The sequence below is a fragment of the Eptatretus burgeri genome, chromosome 11 (assembly GCF_056783735.1).
Source record: "Eptatretus burgeri isolate ZD-2024b chromosome 11, Ebu_testis_v1, whole genome shotgun sequence".
Lineage (NCBI taxonomy): Eukaryota > Metazoa > Chordata > Myxini > Myxiniformes > Myxinidae > Eptatretus > Eptatretus burgeri.
In genome coordinates, this window is record NC_140971.1 from 99,299,607 (window position 1) to 99,312,046 (window position 12,440).

The window sequence follows — 12,440 nt, forward strand, 5'->3', positions numbered from 1 at the left end:
GAAGGTGTATCGACTGCATCAAAATCTGTGCTCATTAAGGGGGGTTACTCGGGGGGGGGGGGAGGGTTTGGACCCCCCTCCTCAAAAAAGGTATTTGATCTCTTCTCCAAAACCACACACACAATTGCGATGAAACTTGACCACAACCTTCATCACCCATGATGTACCAAAGTGTATCGACCGCATCAAAATCTGTGCTCATTAAGGTGGTCTACAGAAGAGTTTTTGACTCCCCAAAATAGGTATTTGCTCTGTTCTCCGAACTACACAGACAATTTCAATGAAACTTGACCACAACCTTCATCACCTGTGATGTATCTATGTTTGTTCACAGCATCAAAAATTTCAGGGTCGAAGGAGGTCTGCCGGGGGTTTGAATAACTTGCTCCTGATCCAGGTGAGCATCAGGGCAGGCGGTCCTCTGCTTCTTCATGGGTCAAAGTACTTCGGGATAACAAAAAATAACAAACTACTGATTATGAGCACACTCATCAGTTATGACAACAAAATATGATTCCTCCTGATAGTATCAAAGTGGACTGAACGTTTACCTTTCCCTGAATAATTTTTCTTCACGGGTCAACATCAAAGCACCTCCGGGTCACGTGAGAACTTTCAAACGTCTCAGGTTAGTGTTTTCAAAGGTCCCAAACAGACAGTTCTTTGCCGATATCCTCGAGTAAACCTGCTTAAAACACTCCGCACGTGAATCGAGGTTTCTAGGGAAGTGATTTCCTTGTATTAGCCCTGATAGCTAAGATTACAACGAACACACAGAAATACCTTTATCTTCTTCTATACTGATATATACATATATATATATATATATATATATATATATATATATATATATATATATATATATATATATATATATATTACAATGTTACCAACCTCATCGACCCACCACGTACACATTTGCTTCTTTAAAAAGAAATAACAAACAATATTTATAAATCACTTAAATTTATTCAAAAATAAAATCTGTAAAACAATCCAAATCATTTAATGTGACAACACATTAAACCATGTAAAACAGGAATAATAAGGAATGTCTTTCTTTTTTAAGTGATATGCAAAGAATAATTGCACCTTAGTTAACAAATTTCATAAAAGGATAAGTTGTACATAAACGGTGTGTTTGGAAGGAGTTCGAATTTTACACAAATCTCCCTCTCTTATACTCAGCTGCGTTTTGTTTTGTTTGTTTTGTTTTGGAACTCTTCTCTTCCTGGAATTATCTATAACAGGAAGCATTCACAGCACAATCTGTTTGCTCAGTTTTCCTTTTGTATCACTTTCTCCCTTTGTTTAAGAATGCTCAATCCTTCAATATTCCTGATCTCACCATTTCACCATCCATTACATTCATATTCATCATGTTACATCGACATGAACAGCAACCCATTTGACTAAATATTCCTGAAGTAGTGCATTAAGAAGCCACCACAATACATGATTATCTCACAATGTGTCAGTCGTGTTACAGACAATGAGAGAACACATAAAATTGTAAAATATAGACCATGATAAAAAATAAAACATTACTATCAATTGTATCATACTGTAACAGCAGTAAACAATTCTGAGGTCTGTGTGGGTAGTGAAGAGGGAGCTAGGGAATGTGGAGGTGGTGGAGAGGGTACTGGGGTACGTGGGGGTGCAGAGAAGATAAACCCATGTGTGTAGCCCACCCCACATGATGTTCAGATTAATTGGAGCCATGAAAGTAAGAGTAATTATTAAAATATATGTAATCCTGAAAAGGCATTGATTACACAGAAGTTTAAAACGTTTCCCTCAACCCCTCTTGGTTATATGTTATTGTATGAATTTCATTTTAAGTCACATCTCCAAAATAAAACATTACTAAGTTTTTCTTTACATAATTATTATATGCATGATAAATAATGCACATTTTAAACCACAGTTTACCCTCATCAAGTGCATAGTATGAATTGAACGATAACAAACAAATTACCACAAATGTACGATATTTGGCACCTTAAAAATATTCCAAAGAATGTTTACAGTAAAATAAATATGTACATCAAGAACAACACCATCCTAATTCATCCGTAGATGAAAAAACTTCAAACACCTGTTCTGAAGTTGTGCTTTAAAAGCATTTCTACATCGTCCACTTCGACCATCAGCCACGAAAACAACAATCCCTAAAGCCAAACGATCAATGAACGGTGGATATTTTTACTACAGGCCACTGGTATTTCATTCTGAAATGGCACATTGATGGCTCAGATGCAAAAAAATAAAGGTTGTCTAAAATTGTTCAACACCTGCAAGGAACAATGATAATTTTTAATGGAGAATGTGCGTGAGCTTCTGGGTATTCCCCGAGAGGGCGGTGCTGGTAGTTCTCACGAATGAGAGCGTTCTAAAAAGGGCATTCGAGGACACGGAACTCACACGATAACTCATTTCAAATTATCGCCGGAGGATGTGTGAGGTGCAATTTTAAATTACCTCATCACAAAGGTGATCAAGAACTACAAAAATCCCCAATGCAATATTCAAAACGGTGCTCGTGCATTTCCCTTATTAGGAGGGATGAGAGCAACATCTTCCTCAATACTTGAAAGCAACATCTTCTTCGACACTTCTTTCTTGAGCATCTCCAAAAGAAATACATTTAAACTTAAAAGCATTCCTTGTCTATATCCGGATGTCATTTGAGTGACTTTCATTGCACTGCAGAGAACTCAGAAGCCCCAAACTCTGTAACAGTTCAGAGCTCAATATAGGTGCACAGAAAAGGACAATATAAAAGTAGTGATTGAGAGTTCTTTACTCTGTGGCCTTGTTATTGTCATTGGCTTGCTTGGATCCTCAGAAATCATGGGTGTACTTTGTGCAGAGGTTTGTGATTTTCATTTCTTCTCTCCTCCTTTCTTGCGACGGATGCTTCGTCCAGATGTGATAAGCTCACCAAATCCAGGAGTGTGTGAAAAAGCGTAGCCCGAGCGTCTTATGGTAACACGTCTGCGGAATGCCACAGGCAGCACTGGCGGTGGCTTCTTGCGAGGTTGGTGACCCTCTTGAATCTGAGAAGAAGGTAATGGATGTTACAGAAGTATCGTGGCCTGCAAATGTATTCATCCCACTCCAAAGTTTTCACATTTTGATACCACCTGAGCTTCTTCCACGATGCTTTCAAATCAAACTTAATGTATAGTCTTCACAAACTACTCCAAAATGATGAAGTTAAAATAATTCAGATAAAATGTGAATAGATTTACAGAGAAAATCAGATGATTATATGTTGCACAAGTATTGAAATCCTTTCCCTAATTAACCCGAAATTATTTCAGGAGCAAATTATTTATTTGAAAGGTTCGAGAATAAGTGTAATAGGTTTCACCTGTATGTAATCAGTGGTTTAACCTAGAAATTAATCTTCCCCACTTATCGAAGGAGTTTGAAGGTGCAACTCACTCAATCAACTAACAAGGCAAACATGAAGACCAAGGAGCTTTCCAAAGAAGTAAGACATGAAGTGGTGGAGATTCACCATTCAGGAGAGGGTTATAAGAAGATTTCAGTCACTCATGATCCCTGTGAGTACGATGAAATCCATCATGAAGAAGTGGAAGACGTATCATACCACCCAGACTCGACCAAGATCAGGTCGCCCATGCAAACTCAGCAGCCGGGCAAGAAGGAAACTGGTTCGGGATGTCACTGTAAATCAAACAATGATTTTGAAAGATCTGCAATGATCGATTTTCGAGATGGGGGGGGGGGGTCATTGTTCATCAATCGACAATATCCCATTTCCTTCACAAAGCTGTACGCCATGGACAGGTGGCAAGAAAGAAACCATTACTGAAAAAGACACATATAAAAGTTCGTATGGAGTTTGTGAAAAATAATCTTGATGAAACTGCAGGCATGTGGAGAAATGTTTTGTGGTCATACGAAACGAAAATTGAACTTTTTGGTCTAAATTCAACGCCTTATGTCTGGAGCAAGTCTAACACTGCACATCACCCAGTCATCAACATCCCTACTGTGAAGCATGGTGGTGGCAGAATCATATTATGTGGCTGTTTTTCATAAACAAGGACCGGAAAGCCCATCAAGACAAAAGGGACAATGGACGGTGTAAAGTACAGGAGAATCCTTGATGAAAACCTGCTCGAGTCAGCCATGAATCAAACTGGGTAGGAGATTCACATTTCAGCAGCACAATGATCCGAAGCACAAAGCTAAATCCACACTGGAGTGCCTGAATAAGAAGGTAATAAATGTTCTTGAGTGGCCCGGTCAAAGTCCTGACTTGAACCCAATTGAATATTTATGGCGAGACTTGAAGATTGCAGTCCATCGACGATCCCCATCAAACTTGGCAGAACGAGAGAAGTTTTCACGTGAAGAATGGACAAAGATTTCACCATGTCACTGTACAAAGCTGTTAGAGACCTACCCACAAAGACTCGGAGCAGTCATTGCTGTAAAAGGTGATTCCACCGAGTACTGACCTAAGGGGCTGAATATTTCACAACCAGTGGATTTTGATTTGTACATGTTTTTTTTACCGGTATTCTTGACATGTAACCTCCTTCAACTATAACAGTGTTTTGTTTGATCTCTCCAATTATAAATAAAAAAAGTTAATTTGGAAAAATTGTTTCTACATCATTCATAATTCATCTAAATGTGGCACATTATTGGTTGGGGGTGAGTACTATTGCAGGCTGCTGTATCAGGGAATCTCAAGAATAAAGCATGAGAAGTAGAAAAGTCGTGATATCTGAATAGAATAAAGCAGTGACAGTGTAGAAGGCCCTTTTACTCCTGAATTTTCATTGAGCTCATCTGTCTTGAAACAAACATGACTATCCGAGCTGTTTCATTTCTGTTTGGTCTCTCAAGATATCTCACCCCATCCCATCACGACTCAGCTTTTCCTCCTTAAGCAATCACTTGGGACATTAAAAAAAAAATCCCCACTTACCCATCAGTTCGACTATTTTTCTTTGAGACGTCTCTTTTCCCACTTAACTTTATTTTTAATTTGGAGTACAAAAACAGTTTACTTTTCAGATGAAAGATACTCCACAATAAATGCAAAATGCAGTTGGTGCTTACAAGCTCGCTGAGCCGTGGCTTCAAAACACGCCTGAGGAACCGAAAAGTCACAACAGGCAGCAGAGCAATGGATACAGTGAGGATGATAGTCAGCCACAAGTAGGCCTGCTTTAGCGAGTTTAGTGGTACGCCTGCCATTAGAAGGGATGGGTGGGGATCGGGAAGGAGGTAGGGGGGTTAGGAGAGGGGAAGAGAGAATGTAATTATGAGATCAAATGGCGTGTGAGAATAGTTAGTATGAGTACAACAAAACCAACTGTTATGGATTATGAAACCTTATGTAGATGAAATGGAGTAATTTTCCAAATACTGAACCTGTGTACGTGAAGATTGAGGTAAACAGGTGATGCGAACCATCGCTATTGAAGTCAAACATCAAGGCAAAGTGAGATACAATGCTGACAGCGATGGAGAAGATAGTGAGCCAGGTCCAGAATGCTGTGTCCAGTCCCACCTGAAAATAGTATCAGTGACAAGAAAACAATGATAACAATAACAATGTAATTTTTTTTTGAATTTTGGCTGAGCAATTTATAATTGTTCATTTGCACGCGAGCACATGAGTAATATATTCTTCATTCATTCATTCATTCATTGAACTCGAGACGATTCGTGGGGACAGACCGTGTTCGCATAATCTATGTTCCTGCCACTTGGTGTTATTTTCATCTCAACCTGTTGAGTTTATTCACTGGTGCTTGTTTTTTTTTCTTTAATAAATATCCTTAAAATTATTTCAAATCGTCAACATGTGGTCCACACCAAGTAGTGGAAAAGGGGAAGACGAGACTTCAGCAAAACCCACAATTAAGATTGTGTGTGTGTGTGTGTGTGTGTGTGTGTGTGTGTGTGTGTGTGTGTGTGTGTGTGTGTGTGTGTGTGTGTGTGTGTGTGTGTGTGTGTGTGTGTGTGTGTGTGACCGCACAAGTGTCATTACATCAATGAAATTAACAAAATTTATTACGATAAAAAATGTAATCGCTCACTTCAATGCAATGAAAAATAGTCCAATTGTGTTAAAATGCCGGTTGTGCAATCACGTGTAGTTTCTCCGAGTTAATCCAACTTTTCTCAGATCAAATTGTATCCGAAAGGAGCGATCGTTTCAAGAACTAGAATGGTTCTTGGTGTAGCGCACACCAGCAGGTTGAACAATTTAAGTTTTGTTTCCCATTGATAGGCCGGATCTGGATCCGGAGCATTTTCCTTGTCACTCACAAAAATCTAATCGGCTTGTTCTTGTCACCTACCTAACTTATCCACCAAGTTTCGTTGTAATCTGTCCAAAACTTTTTGAAATATCATGCCATGTGTCGTTTTTGGTCTGATATTTCGATGGTGAAGAATCACTTAAAAATACTAGATCGACACATCGGTAAGAGCACATAGATCTGCCAGGCTGAACAGTTTACGTTTTGTATCCCACTGATAGGCCGAATCTAGATCTGGGCCTGAACCAAAATCGAATTGGTTTGTTCTCGTCACTGAACCAACTTATCGATCCAATTTTGTCGTAACTCGTCCGTACTGTTTTGAGATATCGTGCGATGTATAGTTTTTGCCCCGATCACTCAATGGTGAATAATCACTCAAAAATTGAAACAATTCCTCATTGTCACACACCCATCCTGTTCAGCATATTTTTTTCGAAATCCATCCACAACTTTTTGAGATAACATGTTCAAAGACAAAGAGACGTACAAAATAGACAGGGGTGAAAACATAACCTCCGTCCACCTTCGTTGACGGAGGTTATAACTGAAAGCATTTATTGGAGTTGATCATCACTGAGAAAACAGGGCTATTCTTCATTGTCGACACTGTAACATGCATTTGACAAATTATGAGCAATTGCAGTCATTCCTCAAAGGTCATCAAAACATTTATCATGGACACCGTCACTCCTCACCTGAAAATTCACAATGAATGTAAGAGCGGTAGAAGTAACGATGCAGAAAGATTGATAATCGCTTGGAGACATCCCGTCATCACGTGTGGTCATTGTGAACGCACCGTATGGAATGAAGAAGATGAGAAAGGAAGTGAAAAATCCAAACATGAGTCTACCAAAGAAAATAGGGAAGTTGAAGTAAAGGTTCTTCGGGCCTGGTTCATACAAAGCCGGGTACTGGATGCTCTTGACGTCACTTACATCCTGGCAATGAAAACAAATAAACAGATGTGGTGAAACAATGCTTTCAAAACATGTCCTTTGAAGTGGAGAATAACTTATTTCCAAAGTTTGTCGTTAAGAGTTACAAAGTGCCATCAAATCGCACTCCGGTATAAACTGCAGTTGTGCGATTTCCACGTAAGTTTTACTCCATCATGGAGCACAATGCCCTTCAGAGGAAATGTGAAAAAGGCATCCACATTGGTGACTGTGCAAATGGAACATCATGTCGGCTTACACACATGAATATTCAGACAGGTGACGTGAACCAACACGATTGCTCGAATTGCAGTACTTGTGAAGTCCTTGGACGTCATTAAATGCAGAAGAGGTTTTGTTTTATCAAAACAACAACTCAAAAGGCCTACTCTATATGAAAGGTAACTCGTTGTCTTGGTGCTGTGTCCACATCCCGCTTTCCTTAGTAGCTGCGGCCAAAAGAGAGACTGGTGACCTGATCCACACTATTCGATAAGCTGACAAAAGACACTCTTTCCACATCAACATCCCATGCTTTTTGGCTTAGCCAGGACAGGCCTTTGGGTTCGCAAACACCAATATGGGCTGAACTCCATGACAACACCACCATTGTCAACTTCACTGTTTGCACCAAACCACTTACATGGGATTAAAATCAGGGGCCATCCATTCATTTGGACCATACTCTGTGCAGAGCGTTGGTGCTGCCTAAGCAGTCTCCTTGGCAATTGGGCACAATCCTGGATGGGTCGCCACTCTGACACAGGATACCAGCAAGCTGGTACTCATTTTGCCAACCTCGGAAGGATGACAGGCAGAGTCAACCCCACCTGGTATTAATTCAACAGCCGAATGGGATTTGAACTCGGGATCCTAGGATCTCAAGCCCACCACTCGAACCATAAAGCCAACACCAGGTATACGAAGGGGGCAGACTGCCAGCAATGAGGAGATCAAGCCAGGGAGAGTGATATCAATAGCCCTCCTGAAATCCAGACCTCCCTGCTTAAATGGGAGTGTAGCTTGCATCCAGGCAGAATCGTTGAAAGCAACATTATAAATTTTACTAACGGTTTTGCAAATGGTGCGGTCAAAATCTCCTAGCTGTGCACCATTCAGGTAGGAGGGAGACGCATGCAAGATATACAGGTGCTTGGGCAAGGCGAAACAGTTTTTGAGCAGCACAAATGCTTCGTGAGCGTCAATTTGCTCCAGGCGGCCTGTCATACGGATCAAGTCATCGTGTTTCTCAAGAATAGCTTTGGGCGAAGGCCTCGGGGAGATCAGAGCAGCAAGAAGAGTACAGTCTTGATCAAAACAATCTTAATATCAGGGAGCACCGCCTTAGATATGGCCTCGGTAAGTTGACAGCCATCCAGCGGTGCATGGTTGAGGATGGTCAACTCGCACTTGCCACCATTGATTTTGAGGCCAATGGTGGTCAACCGAGCAATGACATTGTGGAGGCCAGCCAGCACTTCCGCGGGTTCATCCCCAAATGAAGCGTTGTTGAGGTACCATATATTGAACTCTGACTGAACCCCCATGGCTATTGAGTCGATGCCCAGGGACAAAAGGACTGGCCCGAAGGGGTCACCCTGTTGAATGCCAGTTGCTGAATAAATGGCCTCGTTGCCATAGAACAAATCAGAATGCCTGGCAGATGAGCAGTTAGATACTGGGGGTGCGCCTTCATACTTCAGCCAAAAAAAAAACAGTCATGCCTCAAGCAATTCAATGCATTACACATGTCAACCTTGAGAAAGATGTGATTAAGAGGTGGATTTGTCAGATAAATTCTGGCAGGGTGGGTAGCCACTTCACAGCCACCTTCAGTTGAATAGCCCAACTGGACTGGACGTAGCTCAGCCCCGAGATCTTCAGAAAAAGATCGGACTGCGGCTTTGGTCACAAGACGGTGCAAAGCATTGCTCACAGCGATCGGATGAACACCACCATCCTTCTTTGTTGGAGCAAATAAATTTGCACTGAAAAAAAACCAGGAAACACGGCTTCGGAAACCTCTCCCCGCAGAACCATGCTAATGAACAGGGTAAGAGAAGAAAGTAAGGGGGCTCCTGCATCGGCAGATTCCTTGACCAAAAAGAGCCTGAAGATGTCCCGGTCTGAGCCCATCGGGGCTTGCAGCCGATCCAGATGGAAAAAGGTTGACCGCTATTCAGATGGAATGCTCAGAAAGAACCAATGGAGTGGCTAATTCACCATCGAGCGCGGCTGGTAGGTTGAGGTCAGGCGGAGCAGCCGGGTGTTTGGCTTTGAGGGTTTCGGTTGTTTCGGCTGATTGTGGGGCATGCCCCTCACAAGACACCGACTCTCTGATGGCCCCCTTGATATCCATAACAGCAAATTTTGCTTTCACCCTTCTGTTGATATGTTGAGTTATCAGCTTTATGAGGCTTAATTGTGGAGTTGCGAGAAAGGACGATTGGAAGCAGTGGCAAGGCGTCCATTGCCAAAAAATAGGTCACCTGACACTTGACTTTAGACATCAATGAGACATTGTGGGAGTCCGGAGCCTCTTTATTGGGCACCCAAAAGCCAAAGTAACAAAAAACAAGGAGTATCGGTGGCTGAATAATTGGTGGTTGAATTCAGTGAGTTGATAAGAAAATCCTGTTCAAATTTCAAGTCAATCGGATGAAAATGGACAATTTTAGAAACTTGGCCTGTGTTGACCTTTGGCCGATGTTGAGCTCAAAAGTGTAACTGCTACACCATGTGGTCATGTAACATGTGGTAAGGTTTCAATTTCCTCTGAACGGTTTTCGATGTACGCTCTTAAAATGCAGACACGACGTACGACAAACATACGTACGCTACCGATCACTTAACCCTGATTTTTGGTTCGCGAGTGCAAGGTAATCAAAATGGATTATTGAAAATGGTGACAATCCGACAAATTTAGTGTTTCATGTGGACAAAAGAAGCTTATTTTGGAAGCACATGAACCTCTGCTCGCTTGTACATGTTGCTTTGTTTGAGCCTGGGGAGTAACTGCTGAAATCTATCTGTCCGGGTTCGTCCCAACATCTTGTTCTTTGTTTCTTTCACATTTCTTTCTAATTTTTTCACAATTCTCTTGATTCATCTAATTCTTGCTTTTTATTTTCTTTCATCTCTTTTACTATACATGGTGTTGGCTTAATGGTTAGAGTGGTGGGCTTGGGATTCTAGGATCCTGAGTTCAAATCCCCCTCGGCTATTGAATAAATACCAGGTGGGGTTGACTCAGGCTATCATCCTTCTGAGGTCGGCAAAATGAGTGCCAGCATGCTGGTATCCTGTGTCGGAGTGGCGACCCGTCCAGGATTGTGTCCAATAGTCCAAGAGACTGCTTAGGCGGCACCAACGCTCTGCACAGGGTATGGTCCCAATGCGTGGATGATTGGATGGTCTGTTTTACTCTCTATTTCTCTCTTTCGTTATCTATCCATCCAAGAAGAAGTGAATTCTTGCAGAAAGTTATCTGTAAGGACCACTTGGCTCTGCCTGGATGGGTTTGACGGTAGTGGAGTTGCAGCTGAAACCTGAATCCTATCCAGATTCCTCCTGATGACTCCATCTTTGCTCTTTACTTCTTCAGGTTCTTTCTTGGTCTTCCGTTTGATTCCAACATCCGCTTTCATCTCCCATGAAGAACAACATTCTTCTGGATTTAAGGCTGCTGAAGATCTCCTTACCCTCCTGGTGGGGGAGGTGGGATGCTAAAGATTGCCTTACCCCTCTTGGGGGGAATGCCTCAGCGAATTACAAATTAAAACTGCCACTGACATACCAGTCTGAAACACCAAGAGCCATGCAGGATTTTTAGAAAGCACATTTTCCTCTTGTCTGGAGGTCAAACAGGCCTTGGTGATGCAGAAGTTTTTATTAATTGGTTCATGAACAGTTTTTGCTCCAGTGTTAATTTTTTGTGAAAAAAAAGGAGTTTGAACCAAAGGCTTTGTTATTTCTCAACAATGCTCCAAGCCACACACAGAATCTTGAGAACCTCCGGACAGCAAGCACTACCTGTTGAAATTGTCTTCCGACTGCCAAACACCACGTACCATATTTATATTTTAAAGTTTTGTCAGGTTATGCTGATATTTATCACCAATTTTTGTGCGACCTGGATCATCAAGAAGAACCTGGTTGGATTCGTGCTTTTGTTTTTATTGATCACAAATAGCTGTTCACCACCACCTCCTGTCTTCCTCCATCCAAAACCACAATCTTTTCTACCCCCATGAATCCACCCCAAACCCAGCTCCTTCAAATTCCCTGCTTTCCTTCCTGAAAGTCCCTGTAATGTCCATCTTGTATTCCCCATGTTCCCCACCCCATCCCTCTCCCTTCCACAGATCTCCTAATGTCTCTGTTCCCCACTGTTTTGTCCTTCCCTCTCCTGCCCCTCTTGTCTCCTGCTCCCCCCTTGTTGTGCTTTGTGAGTTAGCTCTCATACGAGCCTCGACAATGTATACAAAAAAAAACCAAAAAGCGAAATATAATACCTGAAGTGGTGAACTTAGGAACGCATCCCCTGTTTATCACATTAATTCTTATGAGAAAAATTGCTTTGATTTTGTCGCACTTTTCAGGAACGCATCCCTGATGTACACCGGGCTGTTACAGTACACCTTTGGGTTTGTGGCCATAAGTTTGGTTTTTACATGTTTTAACGGCAAGACGATCAGAAATTAAACAAAACAATCACATGCCTTTGCTCGTGTGGCTTGGGTCATGCTCGTTTAACAATTGCTTGCTGGGAAACTATGACAAGCTGTTGTCCTGTCATCTCCAAAGTTCAGAATAATATATGACTCAGACAATAATACATTCGTTTACCTTTTCAAAGGTTAATAAACCCAACCCTTGGCGCAGTGATAGTCTTAACTTCCGTTTCATGTCATTAATAGTTCCATTGTAACTGTCCGTTTGATGGTTCTTTATCCTGAACCATTCTTCATATCCCATCCTCAGCGCTACTTCTCCCATATCATCCATCGACGATTTATGGAACACCTGATGGACACACCTGATCAAATATCCCAATCATGAGCACAGGCAAGGAAGTGTAAAAGACGTTGTAGAAGGTGATGTACCATTCATCGTAGATTTCCTGTTGGAAGAAAATGGCACAGAACACAATGTTTAGTAAAAAATAAAACAAAACACA

General features: G+C 41.6%; 1 protein-coding gene across 8 annotated transcripts in view; it reads right to left on the reverse strand.

Annotated features, from left to right (window-relative positions):
- Window positions 1–949: 949 nt before the first annotated feature.
- Window positions 950–12,440, reverse strand: part of LOC147017748 (phospholipid-transporting ATPase IC-like) — a 159,478-nt gene continuing 147,987 nt past the window's right edge. For all 8 annotated transcript variants that reach the window (XM_085847630.1, XM_085847632.1, XM_085847631.1 and 5 more), the window contains 5 exons: window positions 12,300–12,383; window positions 7,019–7,264; window positions 5,425–5,563; window positions 5,110–5,240; window positions 950–3,062 (listed from right to left, as the gene is read on the reverse strand). In XM_085847630.1, coding sequence (XP_085703756.1) covers window positions 2,889–3,062; window positions 5,110–5,240; window positions 5,425–5,563; window positions 7,019–7,264; window positions 12,300–12,383 — 774 coding nt within the window. In that variant the 3' untranslated portion in view covers window positions 950–2,888. The remainder of the gene's footprint in view (window positions 3,063–5,109; window positions 5,241–5,424; window positions 5,564–7,018; window positions 7,265–12,299; window positions 12,384–12,440) is intronic.